Source organism: Capricornis sumatraensis, chromosome 17, assembly GCF_032405125.1.
Source record: "Capricornis sumatraensis isolate serow.1 chromosome 17, serow.2, whole genome shotgun sequence".
Taxonomy (NCBI): Eukaryota; Metazoa; Chordata; class Mammalia; order Artiodactyla; family Bovidae; genus Capricornis; species Capricornis sumatraensis.
The window spans coordinates 58,716,934-58,731,091 of NC_091085.1; the positions used below are offsets into that span (position 1 = coordinate 58,716,934).

A 14,158-nucleotide genomic window follows, 5' to 3' on the forward strand; every position below is an offset into this window, starting at 1 on the left:
GCCCCCTGCAGTGGAAGCTCAGAGCCCTAACCAATGGACCACAGGGAATTCCCGGCATAGGCATTTCAAAGCATTAAAGAATGTACACTAAAATGTTAATAATTTATCTTCAGGTGGTGGAATTTATGAGTGGTTTATTTTCTCAGTTTTCTACCTTGAACACATTATTTCTTTAGTAAATAAGTTGAAAGTGAAACTATAAGAACAATTAAAATATTTAACTGGGGCAGAAATTCTATTTCTAGAACAAATAATACATTCTTATTCAAACATAACAGGTATCAGAACAAACAGGTTTTCTCTTTGAATTAAAAAAAATTCTTTTTTTTTTCTAGCCTGTTTTATAACTAAAAATAGTCCTACCTTCTCAATGGCTATCTCCTTAATGGCCGACGTCACAATCTCATTGAGAACATCCGTGTGTTTGTGAAGTTCCATAGCAAACATGTTTTCCAAGGTGAATGTCTCAGTCATTTCAAAAATCACGCCCGTTTTCTCCATAAGCTCTTTCCAATGCCTGAAGGTGCATCCACATAAAAAATCTTTACATCTACTGAGTTTAGTGATGGGTTTAATTATTCCCTCTTCAACCAAGGGCTTCGCAGGTGGCTCAGACAGTAAAGAATCTGCCTGCAAGGCAGGAGTCCCAGGTTTGATCCCAGGGTCAGCAAGATTCCTGGGAGAAGGACATGGCAACCCACTCCAGCATTCTTGCCTGGAGAATTCCATGGACAGAGGAGCCTGGCGGACTATAGTCCATGTGAAAGTCACTCAGTCATGTCCAATTCTTTGCAACCCCATGGACTATACAGGCCATGGAATTCTCCAGGCCACAATACTGAAGTGGGTAGCCTTTCCCTTCTCCAGGAGATCTTTCCAACCCAGGGGCTAAACCCAGGTCCCCCGCATTATAGGCAGATTCTTTCCTAGCTGAACCACCATGGAAACCCTTGGGGGTCACAAAAAAATCAGACAGACTGAGCAACTAACACTTTCACTTTTCTTTCTTCAACCACAGGATAAGTCCCATTATAATCACTTCTTGTAATAGAATTTGGAAACATGAAGACATTATTGGAATTATATGTACATCCACAGTTTTCCAAAATCCCATTAGCTGCCAGAATTAAACCCAGGAAACAACATCTAGAACAGTGGTCCCCTTTTGGGAACCTTTTTGGCACCAGGGACCAATTTTGTGGAAGACAATTTTTCCATGGACTGAGGGGTGGGGAGTGGGTTATGGTTTGGAGATGATTCTCATAAAGACCCCTCACATGTGCAGTTCACAGTAGGGTTCACGCTCCTATGAGAATCTAAGGCCACCGCTGAACTGACAGGAAGTGGAGCTCAGATGGTCATAAGAGCGATGGGGAGCGACTGTACATAGAGGTGAAGCTTTGCTCGCTCGCCTGCTGCTCACCTACTGCTGTGCAGCGTGATTTCTATCTGGACCGGGACCAGTACTGGTCCACGGCCCAGGGATTGCGAGACCGCTAATCTAGAAGATACTTTCTCAGATGCCTCATCTTAACTACCACCTAAGAAAACACACTTTTTCATTTATTGGTAACTGTTTCTGCATGGTCTCTAGACGGGTGATCCCGCCCTCTTTGGATCACTCAGCCTATTTGATACCCTGTTATAATTTACGAGCATGCTCATGTTTGATAAATATTCAGCAATTACTAACTCTCTTCAGGTAGTGGGCTGACAGCTGGGGGTTCAGAGTGGCTCAAAGGTAAGGCCCCTGCCCTCGGGAACACTGCTACCAACTTGGGGAGACAGGCAGTGATCGATACAACAAATCTACAAATTAAATAACCGCCAAATGTTTCAAGCATTGTGAAAGAAAACACAGCACGATAAAAAAAGGTGGCTACTTGAAACAGAAGGAACAAGACAGACACAGCACCAAGCAGCACTGCTCTTAACCCAATCTAGCCTCCTCTGAAGGTCCACATTTGCCCACGTTTAAGGTCTGATGTATATGGAATGAATGTAATAAGGCAGCTAAACATGCCGCTGGACTGGCAGAACGCCAGGTACCCAGCATAGAAGCAGTAAGCATAGAATCACTAGGTTTTGTTGTACAAAGAGACGGTCAGGAAGGAGAATCCAGTTTTTCTCTCTCTTGTCCCAGGTCTAGAATGGGAGTTGATACAGAAGAATCCCTGTTGTTGATAATTTAATGGGAACTTTACACGGAAGCAATATTATTTAGAGAAATATTACTTGTATATTTCAAGCCCTGCGTTGCTACTGAAATCTTGTTCTTTGTCATCAGACCTGGGCAAAGACATATCTCAAAGTCAAAGCTCCTCCACCAACCTATCTCTTAGAGCCTCGTGCTTCAAGTCAAGAAGTAAAGGAATTGAATCTTTGAATGCCTTCATTTTCGATTCCAAGTGGTAGGCCACCGATAAATTTCGGACCTGACGGGGCAGCTTTCTGAGGGACCTGAGAAAACTTTCAATTCCATCCTGGAGAAACTGAACATTCAGGTTGATCCAGAGTGTCTGAGACCATTCTTCCTTCGCAATCTGGAAGTGAACAAGAAATAGTCCCATCAACAAGACTGGTCTGGAAACTCGAAGGTGGTTGGAAGGGAGAGCACATTCTTAACCCTTAGGCATGCTCGCTTCTCTCCAAATATTAACATCCATTTCCCCACAACAAGAGGCTTGCCTGGTGGCTCAGTGGTAAAGAATCCACCTGTCAATGCAGGAGATGCAGGTTCAATCCATGGGTGGGGAAGATCCCCTGGAGAAGGAAATGGCAACCCTCTCTAGTATTCTTGCCTGGGAAATCCCATGGACAGGGGAACCTGATGGGCTGTAGACCCCACGGGGTCACAAAGAATCAGACACCACTGAGCAACTAAACAACAACACTGATCCCACAACAACCTCAAATTCACAAAGGAAAGATTAATTCTAAGGTTCTCAAACACAAACAAAAGCATTCCAACTTTTTTAATCCTTCACAAAAGGCTTAAAAATAAGGCTTACACAAAATTTTAAAAGGCTTACACAAAAATATGGCTGTATCTGAGAATGTGTGGGATCCAAAAATATGCCTTTCTTTCTTTCAGGGAAAACAGAAAAGCAGCATGTTAGAAATCAGCATTTTTAACTCAGGTAATCACGGGGGCCTTAACATATGCACTTCATTCAACCGCTGTCCTTTTCTGACAAAAGAAGCTAAGGTTACAAAATACCAGCAACTTAGATACTGCTGCTTAGTTATCATAAAGAAAAGACTTTGTGCTGTAGCTCCCTGAGGTTGAATGTAACAAGTACTGTCTTACATACAGTTTACCATCTTGGGTGGTTGGCATTTGCAACCTGTGACATCCAGGCTTGGCAGAGTTGCTCGAATCATGAAACATATTTGACAGGAAATTATGCCAATTCATGCAATATGTGTCTGGTGATTTCTTTTTTTAATTTTTCTGGGCGTATAGTTACTTTCTGATGTATATGTCATGTTATACTTGTGTGTTAGTCGTGTTGTTTAGTTTTGTTAATTTCCACTGAACAGTAAAGCGAATCAGCTATATATATATATATATATACACATATGTCCCCTCTTTTATGGATTTCTTTCCCATTTAGTCACCACAGAGGACTGAGTAGAGTTCCCTGTGCTGCACCGTACATTCCCATTCGTTTTCTGATTTATACATAGCATCACCAGTGTATACACATCAGTCCCAGTCTCCCAATTCACCCCACACTCCTCCTTTCCCTCTTGAGTCCCTGCGTTCCTTCTCTGGAGACACTAGAGAAAGCCTGTGCGCAGCAACAAAGACTCAGGCCAGCCAAAAAATAAATAAACAAGAAAAATGTTTTAATTATTTTGACCTCACATCCCCTTCACCCACCAGTCCTCATTTCTCTGCTTCTCTTTGTAACAAGACTCACTGGAAACATCGTCTATACTTGGCGTTTCTAATGGCTTTCTCCCCATTCTCTCTGTTTTTCAGAAGCTTTATGGAGAGTTTGCGGGGGTACGATAAAGCTGCACGTATTTCAAGTGTACAGCTGACATGTGTACACATCTGTGACACCATCAGCTCCATCTAGATAATGAACGTATCCATCACCATCCCCCTCAGTGGTCTCCTCCTGCCGCTCTGTAATCACCCCCTCCTGCCCCTCTCCTTCCACCCCACCCCTAGGTAACCACTGACCTGCTTTCTGCCAGGAATATGTACAGTGGAAAGCAGGACATTCATAGTGTTAGACAGCCATCACACGCCCATCAGGTTCCGGAACTCTCTCCACACCCCAGATGGAAACCTTATACCCATTAGCAGTCACCCCCCCCCATCACCTCCTCCCAAGATCTAAAGTGCGAGTTTCTCTTAAATCTGCCCCAGGCTCTTAATGACTATGACCTCAAAGTCCACTGAGCCACATTCCCTCCACGGAGACCAAACCTGCGGGTGAACGCTTACCTTCAGTCCTTCATAGAGCTCGTAAATCACCTTCAGTCCGCTCATTTCCTTCTGCACTTTGAGCAGCTCTGGGTACATCGTGATTGGAAGATCAAAAAGCTTCTCAGCATTAGCCAGCTCCTGACGGTTCTTTTCATGTTTCATCAGCTCTTTATCGAAAGTGGCTAAAAGTTCTACTCCTAATAAAAAAGTAAATAAATAAATTCATACTCAGCAGTGAAGAATTCACCTGCTAATGCAGGAGATTCGAGTTCAGTCCCTGAGTTGGGAGCATCCCCTGGAGAAGAAAATGACAACTTACTCCTGTATTCTTTCCTGGAGAATCCCATGGACAGAGGAGCCTGATGGGCTACAGTCCATGGGGTAGCGAGAGAGTCAGACATGACTTAGTGACTAGCAACAACACAGTCAATTTACAATGTTGTGTAACCTTCAGTGCATAGCAGAATGATTCAGTTACACATATATCTACTCTTTTCCAGATTCTTTTCCCGTATAGGTTACCACAGAGTATTGAGTAGAGTTCTCTGCGCTATACAGTAGGTCCTTGTTGATTATCTATTGTATGTATAGTAGCGAATACAACCCCAAACTCCTAATTTCTCCCTACCCTGACCGCCTTTCCCTTTTGGTAACCATAAGTTTGTTTTCGAAGTCTGTGACTCTGTTTTGTAAATAAGTTCATTTTTAATACATACTTTTTTTGATAGATAAGAAGTGATTTGTTAGCATAGGATGCTTGTATAAAATTCACAAGCAGGCAGGCAAGTGTTGGAATACATACAATCTTAAGGTATACAAAACTGAATAAGAAATCCTGGATAATATGCAAAATTATCACATCAGCCATAAAAGCCAATTGGGAAGACAAATGTAGAGTGACCAGACTTTATCTCTCCATCATTCTAACTAAATCCAGAGGCCAGTTACTGCAAGCCCCTCCAGTGAGAAACTTCTATCTTCTAAGCATTCTTGCTCTAAGTGGTCTCAACTTGGGCTGCAGATTAGAATCCCCATGGGAGCTTTTAAAAACTTTGATGTCCAGGGCCTTCCCTGGTGGTCCAGTGGTTGAAAATCCACCTGCCAATGGAGGGGACACAGGTTCGATCCCTGGTCCAGGAAGATCCCACACTCTCCAGAGCAGCTAAGCCCATGGGCCACAACTCCTGAGCCCACAAGCTGCAACTGCTGAAGCTGGTATACCTAGAGCCTGTGCTCCACAGCAAGAGAAGCCCCCACAAGGAGAAGCCCAAGCACCACAACCAAGAGTAGCCCTCGCTCGCCATAACTAGAGAAAACTCACCTGCAGACAAAAATCAGAAAATAATAATATATAAATTTTAAAATGTTTTTAAACCTTGATGTTCAAACCACCCTTGAGATCAGTGGAATCAGACTATGTGAACCTGGTCCCCAGGGAGCAGCGACCTTTAGAGATCCTCAGAGGAACCCAGTGTACAGCCAAGCTTACAAACCACCACTCCACCCAATCTCCCCATAAAAATCTTAAGCAGAATGTCTTCAAATGCCCCAGTAAGACCAATATGGATATGTTTACCTCTATCAAGATCTTCACCTACAGAACCAGGGCCTTCACGATAAAACCGTTTTGCAAAATCCTCTATCTGCTGTCTGTAGTTTAGTATTTCACCTCGAGTAAGCTGAGGAAAGCAGAGTTCCATTAATTGAGCCCACTGGGTATTTTTCAACATCTATATTCAGAAGGTGAAGCATTTAAAGGTACCTCGGTAAACATTCTCTTTATGCCTCCCAGAGCATGATCCACATTCACTGAATCATTGAAAAGATTTAACCACATGCTCTCAATATTGTCAGCCAGTTCTTTCTCTGCATCAGAAGGCTTAAAAAAAAAAGAACAAATAATAAATGACAAGCAGGCTTGGAACTGAAATTTCTGGTCGAGGCTACTGTCCTGGGATTTCTGCATCTGGGTAACAGTAGAATAGGCCATTTGAACAGATGTTGGTTGACAAATTACATATTTATAATCCAAATAAAAATCAGAAGAATGTAATTTTTTAAAGAGATAACATAGGTAGGTAGAGAGAGAGATAACGTAGAGAGATAAGTCATTCATAAAGTAAAACTGAGCTTCAGATCAACTTCATATGATTTGAATAAGGTTATCTTGACCCATTAACACATCCAGCTATGCTCTCAGAAGCAAAAATAAACCTCCTCTGATGAAACATAGCATCATGAGAGGCCTCTGATTCTCTTTACAACTTTTCATAAATGATGTCCAGAACTCAATCAGAAATAACAGAATGAAAAGGACATGAATGACTTGGAGGAAATCAAGAGACACAAAGACAATATCAGCAGATAGAAATGGAGCTATCTAAGATACAGAATCGTAAATGATTTTACTTAATAAAGAGAACAAAAGACAGAATTGAAATTTTTGACTTTAATTATAAAAATATAAATTTTGCACACTCTACAATTTTCCTTTTCCTTTGGAGGGCGTGAGGGAACAAATTATTGTTCTGAAAACATGTAAATACAGGTCAAGAATCAAGGATTTAACCTACCCTTTTAATATAAACTGTATCTCAGGATAAACAGACAGTTTTTAAGGAAAAGTTCCTCTTTTGTGTTTATTATTTTTTGTTGAAGTATAATTGACCTACAATATTATGTTAGTTTCAGGTGTATACCATAGGGATTCATTATTCTATACATTACAAAGTGATCACCACTACTGTGCATTTTCTTTTTTTAAACTCATTTGTTTATTTTTGGCTGCATTGGGTCTTAGTTGAGGCATGGGCGATCTTCCTTGCTGTGTCCAGCCTCAGTAGTTATGGGGCCTGGGCTTAGTTGCCCCAAGGCATGTGGGACCTTAGTTCCCTGACCAGGGATTGAATCTGTGTCCCCTGCATTGAAAGGCAGAGTCTTAATCACTAGACCACCAGGGAAGTCCCCACTGTGCATTTTCTGATGAGAGAAGCTCTAGCTTGCAGGCAAGGCTAAGGTGCCGTTGGGTGATGAAAGCACTCAAGTGATGAAAATGTTGAAAAACAGATTTCACGAAAATGCTGGCTTATAGCAGCTATTTGTTTCTCCCTTCTACTTTGTTTTTCCAGTGGACTCCTTTTTGTGTATCACGTGATATGTGGCGTGCAAAATTTCACATATAATTTCAAGGAGATTGAAACCCTCAACCCTCAAACTCATCCACAGGCTTTCTGAAGGTCTTTGAAACCCATGTGTAACAAACTTAAAGACAACTGGACTATCATCTTCTACCAGTTTCTCTTATTGTCTTATCTCTCTCCTCCACTTTTTTCATTTTTGCAATAGCCCTTGATTTATTAAAGAAAATTAACATCGAGAAAAAAGAAAGGGGCTTTGGGGCTTCCTTGGTGACGCAGTGGTAAGGAATCCACCTGCCAATGCCGGAGACAACAGTTCGATCCCTGGTCTGGGAAGATCCGATGTGCCACGGGGCAACTAAGCCCATGCACCACAGCCAGTGAGCCTGGGAGCCACAGCTGCTGAGCCCACATGCCACAGCTGCTGAAGCCTGCAAGCCCTAGAGCCTGTGCCCCGCAACGAGACAAGCCGCCAGCACCGCAGCTGGAGAGCGGCCCCTGCTTGGCACCGCTAGGAAAAGCCCTCGCAGCAATGAAGACCCAGCACAGCCAAAAGATAAACAAATAAAGCGAAAAGTGAATAAAGAAAAAGGGAAAGAAATGAAGAAAAGAGGTCACTTACAAAGAGCCCATACATCGCCATGGTGCGGTACCTCTCCTGCACGTCCCGGTATCTGAGTTCCATGGCTAAAGATTTACTTCGGATTTCTGCGATGGTTGCAAGAACAAACTTGAGATCCTCGAGGGTACTGGGGCTCTTCTTCAGGTTTTTGTTCAGGGACTATAAAAGAAAGTTCAAAGGGACACTAAATAAGCATAGGGGGAAAAAATACAGTGCCGAATGAAGCCCTGGCTTCCTTGAAATGAAAGCAGTTTTAGAGAAACCCTGGGGCTCTGTCCCACAATGGACAGTGCGCTGGACTTTCAGAGAAGACCTGGCATCCACTACCTCTATCTCCTCATGCAGGTTATTGAGCTCCTCTCTGGCTGAGTCATTGAGGAGTCTTCCGAGCGAAACCACCCAGGACTTGGCGTTTTCCTGCACGGTGTTAGCCAGGGGTCCGAGCTGAAGGCGGATGCAATGCTCATCCTTGATCAAGAGGTGATGCATCACTTCAGAGGTGATCCTGGCGTAGAACTGCAACTTCTCATCGTATGCAACACAGGGAGGCTTCTTGGCAGCAAATTTCTCCATCACAATGGCTTTGTCCAGTTTCCAGAGAGGTCGGTAGCGCTTCCATCTCTGCAGGTACTTCATAAGATTGACCAGAATCCTGTGGACGTTTTGGGGGATCATAACAGCCTGCTCAATTATCTGAGGGTTCTGAGAGATATCATTGTAAAAGCTGATGGTAACAAGTTCTTCCTCCTCTCCCTTCTGTGGGGGGCATTCTATGCAGCTGCCGTTCATCCAGCGAACAAAATGCTGACAAAATAAGAATGAGGGCGGGGCGGGGGGGAGACAATCCTTTAGTTTCTGTTTCGCTCCCTTTGTACATGTCGTAGTCTTCTCTGGTAGCTCAGCTGGTAAAGAATCTGACTGCAATTCAGGAGACTCCAGTTCGATTCCTAGCTAGGGAAGATCCCCTGGAGAAGGGATAGGCTACCCATTCCAGTATTCATGGGCTTCCCTGGGGGCTCAGACAGTAAAGAATCTGCCCACAATGCGGGAGACCTGTGTTTGATCCCTGGGTTGGGAAGATCCCCTGGAGGAAGGCATGGCAACCCACTCTAGTATTCTTGCCTGGAGAATCTCCATGGATAAAGGAGCCTGGCAGGCTACAATCCATGGGGTCGAAAAGAGTTAGACAACGACTGAGCGACTAAGCACAGCACACAAAACAGTACCTATCATATTCAGCAAGAAGTCTTGCTAGTAAGGAACCATGGACAGTATGAACAGGTAAAATGATATGACACCAGAAGACGCGCCTCCCAGGTGAGGAAGTGTCCAAAGAAGCAACAGTTAGAACTGGACATGGAACAGCAGACTGGTTCCAAATTGGGAAAGGAGTACATCAAGGCTGTATATTGTTACTCTGTTTATTTAACTTATGTGCAGAGTACATCATGCAAAATGTTGGGCTGGATGAAGCACAAGCTGGAATGAAGATTGCCCAGAGAAACAGCAATAACCCCAGATACGCAGATGATACCACCTTTATGGCAGAAAGCAAAGAACTAAAGAGCCTCTTGATGAAAGCGAAAGAGGTGAAAAAGCTGGCTTAAAATTCAACATTCAGAAAACTAAAATTATGGCATCCAGTTCCAATACTTCATGGCAAATAGATGGGGCAACAATGGATACAGTGAGAGATTTTATTTTGGGGGGTTCCAAAATCACCGCAGATGGTGACTGCAGCCATGAAGCAAAAAAAGAAGCTTGTTCATTGGAAGAAAAGCTATGACCAACTTAGACAGCATAATAAAAAGCAGAGACATCACTTTGCCAACGAAGGTCCATCTAGTGAAAGCTGTGACTTTTCCAGTAGTCATGTATGGATGTGAGAGTTGGACCATAAAGAAAGCTGAGCACTGAAGAATTGATGCTTTTGAACTGTGGTGTTGGAGAAGACTCTTGAGAGTCCCTTGGACTACAAGGAGATCCAATCTGTCAATCCTAAAGGAAATCAGTCCTGAATATTCATTGGAAGGACTGATGCTAAAGCTGAAACTCCAATACTTTGGCCACCTGATGTGAAGAACTGACTCGTTGGAAAAGACCCTGATGCTGGGAAAGATTGAAGGCAGGAAGAGAAGGGGACAATAGCAGATGAGATAGTTGGATGGCATCACTCACTTGATGGACATGAGTTTAAGCTAGCTCTGGGAGTTGGTGATGGACAGGGAAGCCTGGCATGCTGCAGTCCATGGGGTCGCAAAGAGTCGAACACGACTAAGCGACTGAACTGAACTGACTGAACTGTACAACTGTGCTCATTTCACACGCTAGTAAGGTTATGCTCAAAATCCTTCAAGCTAGGCTTCAGTAGTAAGTGAACCGAGAAGTTCCAGATGTACAAGGTGGGTTTAGAAAAGGCAGAGGAACCAGAGACCAAATTGCCAACATTCGTTGGATCATAGAGAAAGCAAGGGAATTTCAGAAAAACACCTACTTCTGCTTCACTGACCACTAAAGCCTTTGACAATGCAGATCACAACAAACCGTGGAAAATTCTTAAAGAGATGAGAGTACCAGATCACCTTACTTATCTCTAAAAAACCAGTATGCAGGTCAAGAAGCAACAATTAGAACCATATTGGTTCAAAATTGGGAAAGGAGTATGTTAAGGCTATATACCGTCCCCCTGCTTATTTAACTTATATGCAGAGTACATCATGTAAAATGCTGGACTGGGTGAATCACAAGCTGGAATTGCTGGGAGAAATATCAACAACCTCAGATATGCAGATGATACCTCTCTAATGGTAGAAAGTAAAGAGGAACTAAAAAGCCTCTTGATGAAGGTGAAAGATGAGAGTGACAAAGCTGGCTTGAAACTCAACATTCAAAAAACTAACATCATGGCATCTGGTCCCATCACTTCATGGCAAATAGATGGGGAAAAAGTAGAAGCAGTAACAAATTTTTTTTTCTTGGGCTCCAAAATCACTGCAAAATCACTGCAAAAGATGAAAACCTAGGCAGAGTATTAAAAACGAAAGATATCACTTTGCCAAAAAAGGTCCAGTTAGTAAAAACTATGGTTTTTCCAGTAGCCATGTACAGATGTGAGAGTTGGACCATAAAGAAGGCTGAGCATCAAAGAACTGATGCTTTTGAACTGTGGTGCTGGAGAAGACTCTTGAGAGTCCCTCAGACTGAAAGGAGATCAAACCAGTCAATCCTAAAGGAAATCAGCCCTGAGTACTCACTGGAAGCTCCAATACTTTGGCCACCTCATGGGAACAGCCGACTCATTGGAAAAGCCTCTGATGCTGGGAAGGATTGAGGGCAGGAGGAGAAGGGGGTGACAGAGGATGAGATGGTTGGATGGCATCATCAACTCAATGGACATGAGTCTGAGCAAACTCCAGAAGATAGTGAAGGACAGGGAAGTCTGAAGTGCTGCAGTCCATGGGGCTGCAAAGAGTTGGACACGACTGTGTGACTGAACAACAATTCTGTGAGCTGTCTTATAATGAAACCCCACCAGATGGGAGACGTTAACAACATGAGGACCAGACTGTAGCCGTGACACGAGCTGCCGCAATTCTGAGAACTGGCCTCAAGGAACCGGAACAAACTGACCGTGGAACTGAAGATTAACTATACTTAAAACAATCAAGACGACACTAGCCAGACCACTGATGACAATTTCAAATTGACTGTCAGAGCTGACTGTGCTGTTTCTGCATGTAGCCCCCTCCCTCTGTCCATAAAAGCTCTTTGCCTACTGGTTGTCAGTGGGGAGAGGGGTTAGGCCTTTGGACAGGTGTCCACCGTCTGCCACTCACCCCTCATCCCTATTACCAGCATCCAAAATAAAACAAACTTTGCTTTTCACCAGCCTGGCCTCTTTAGCTCTTGAGAATCGAGCAGTCAGACCTGCTTTTGGTAACTCTGGGTCATGTGCTGTCCACAGCTGGTGGGCCTAACTCTCTGCAACCAGGGACCACCTGGGAAATAACACACACTTCTGCGCTTACCTTGGTCATCTCCACACAGTTTCGGACACAGTGGACACACATTTTGTCAATCTCATTTGCATTGGGATGCAGGATGATCTCTGGTGCCGTCAAGATGGTTTCCGTTTGGAACAAAGGGACGTTTCCAAGGACTAAAGAGTTAAAAGACTGCAGATTCCTAGGAGGGGTTAATAAAACAGACTCAGGACTCAGCAGAGTGAAATAGATCCGACAGCACAGAGTCCTAACCACTAGACTGCCAAGGAATTCCCCACACACACTGTCTTTACAACATGTAATACAAAGATTAACTCACTTCAGGATGAGCTTTGTCAGGACCTCATAGATTCTACTTTCCCAGTATTCATAGTAGGAGGCCAGCTTGGGGGCCTTGCCCGTGTTGGTGTGGACGACCAGCCCCTCAACTTTGGTCAGCAGAGGCCCAATGGCAAGATACCACCTGACCATGTGGTCCACATCCTTGGCCCTTTCTCGTTCAATCTGCTCAAAGAACTCCTTGACGCCTGCAGCAGAAGACCTCTGTTAAAGCTCTTCATGGACAGGGGAAAGGACATTACTCAAAAAGCAACCCAAACATGAGCTGTATATCTCGCAAATACGAAAGTAGCCTCTAATCTTGACCAAACGCAGAAAAAAAGTCAACACCATCCAGAGCAAGACACATCCAAAGCAAAAAATACGTGACAACATGGGGTTGAATGCTGACTGTGTATGCTATGTCTTTGGGCAATCTTGCTTGCCTTGAACTGCTTGTTAACTAGTCCTGAATTCCTTGTTGACTAAGTCCAAGAACATTTAAAATACCATTTGAACAAGTTAATGTGAGTCCATAAAAACACAGTTCACCTTACTGTTACAGGGTTATTGACAAAAGAACCATTAATCTTCACAGACTCAGGAATCTGTAAAACTAAGTAATACATAAAATGTGACGAAGAGTAAGAATTACCCATTATGTTTTCAAGTGCCCCAAATCGTGAGACATAGTGTTATTCCATTTGTGGAATAAAATGTGTGTGTGTGTGCACAGTCATGACCAAGAGACTTTTCCTCCCATGATCAAAAGAAAAAAGAAGCCAGATCTACCTGGGAGTTCATCCTCACTTTTAGGTGCTGGATATTTAAAGAGATTTATGGACTCTATCAAAGTAAGTCTGGAAGAAATGTCATCTGCATTCTTATGAATCTGGTGGACAAGGGACTCAAATTTCCCAATGGCCTGTTTGCACCGAGTTATGTAGTCAGCAATACCTTTGGAGAGAAAGAGAAAGAACAAAAGAAAGATACTTGGCTTTCAATGCTTCCTTTCCACATCCCTCCCACCAACAACTGTAATGTTAATACCACATCCCTTCACAGGAAGGACCCTGTGACAAAGATCCACTTGGTCCCTGGGGACTGGAACAAAGAGCGGGTGCTCAGAATCAACCAAACGATACATTTCTTCTGTTCACATTTTAGCATAATTGTATCTGAAGCACCATGAGGATAAAGAAGTCCAACCCTCTTGTCCTCTCATTGCCATGGCAACCTGAACCCTCCAGCCCATGCCACTTTGCCTACAGTCTCCTCTGGCCTGTTGCTTAGAAAAGTAAACAGCAAGAACATGCATAGTAAATCCGAATTAAGAATTTATGATTAATCGGGCAACAGCCTAAGCCTGTGATATTTATTACATCATCAAATCCTTACAACAACCTATGAATAGGCTACAAAGATTATGCCCATTTTACAGATGAGGAAGCAGAGGCCCTGAGAGGTTGAGTCACGTGGGTGGAAACTAGATATGTAACCCAGGGGTTTTGCTCTGGAGTCCACAGTCCAACCACACATATTCTCTGTACAAAGGAAAAGGGAGAAAAAGGAAGAAAGGAAATGACAAGGAAAAAGAAAGTTTGCAGCAAGAGAAGTAGGAGGAAGGGGGAAA

The 14,158-nt window shown here is 43.4% G+C and overlaps 1 protein-coding gene across 1 annotated transcript in view; it reads right to left on the bottom strand.

Moving 5' to 3' along the window:
* Nucleotides 1–14,158, bottom strand: part of DNAH10 (dynein axonemal heavy chain 10) — a 159,133-nt gene that overhangs the window by 102,277 nt on the left and 42,698 nt on the right. Inside the window, exons 17-26 of the mRNA XM_068990326.1 lie at nucleotides 13,318–13,482; nucleotides 12,527–12,734; nucleotides 12,232–12,388; nucleotides 8,531–9,007; nucleotides 8,204–8,362; nucleotides 6,207–6,323; nucleotides 6,021–6,123; nucleotides 4,463–4,641; nucleotides 2,332–2,543; nucleotides 364–517 (exon numbers count right to left, since the gene is read on the bottom strand). Of these exons, the coding sequence (XP_068846427.1) occupies nucleotides 364–517; nucleotides 2,332–2,543; nucleotides 4,463–4,641; nucleotides 6,021–6,123; nucleotides 6,207–6,323; nucleotides 8,204–8,362; nucleotides 8,531–9,007; nucleotides 12,232–12,388; nucleotides 12,527–12,734; nucleotides 13,318–13,482 (1,931 nt within the window). The remainder of the gene's footprint in view (nucleotides 1–363; nucleotides 518–2,331; nucleotides 2,544–4,462; nucleotides 4,642–6,020; nucleotides 6,124–6,206; nucleotides 6,324–8,203; nucleotides 8,363–8,530; nucleotides 9,008–12,231; nucleotides 12,389–12,526; nucleotides 12,735–13,317; nucleotides 13,483–14,158) is intronic.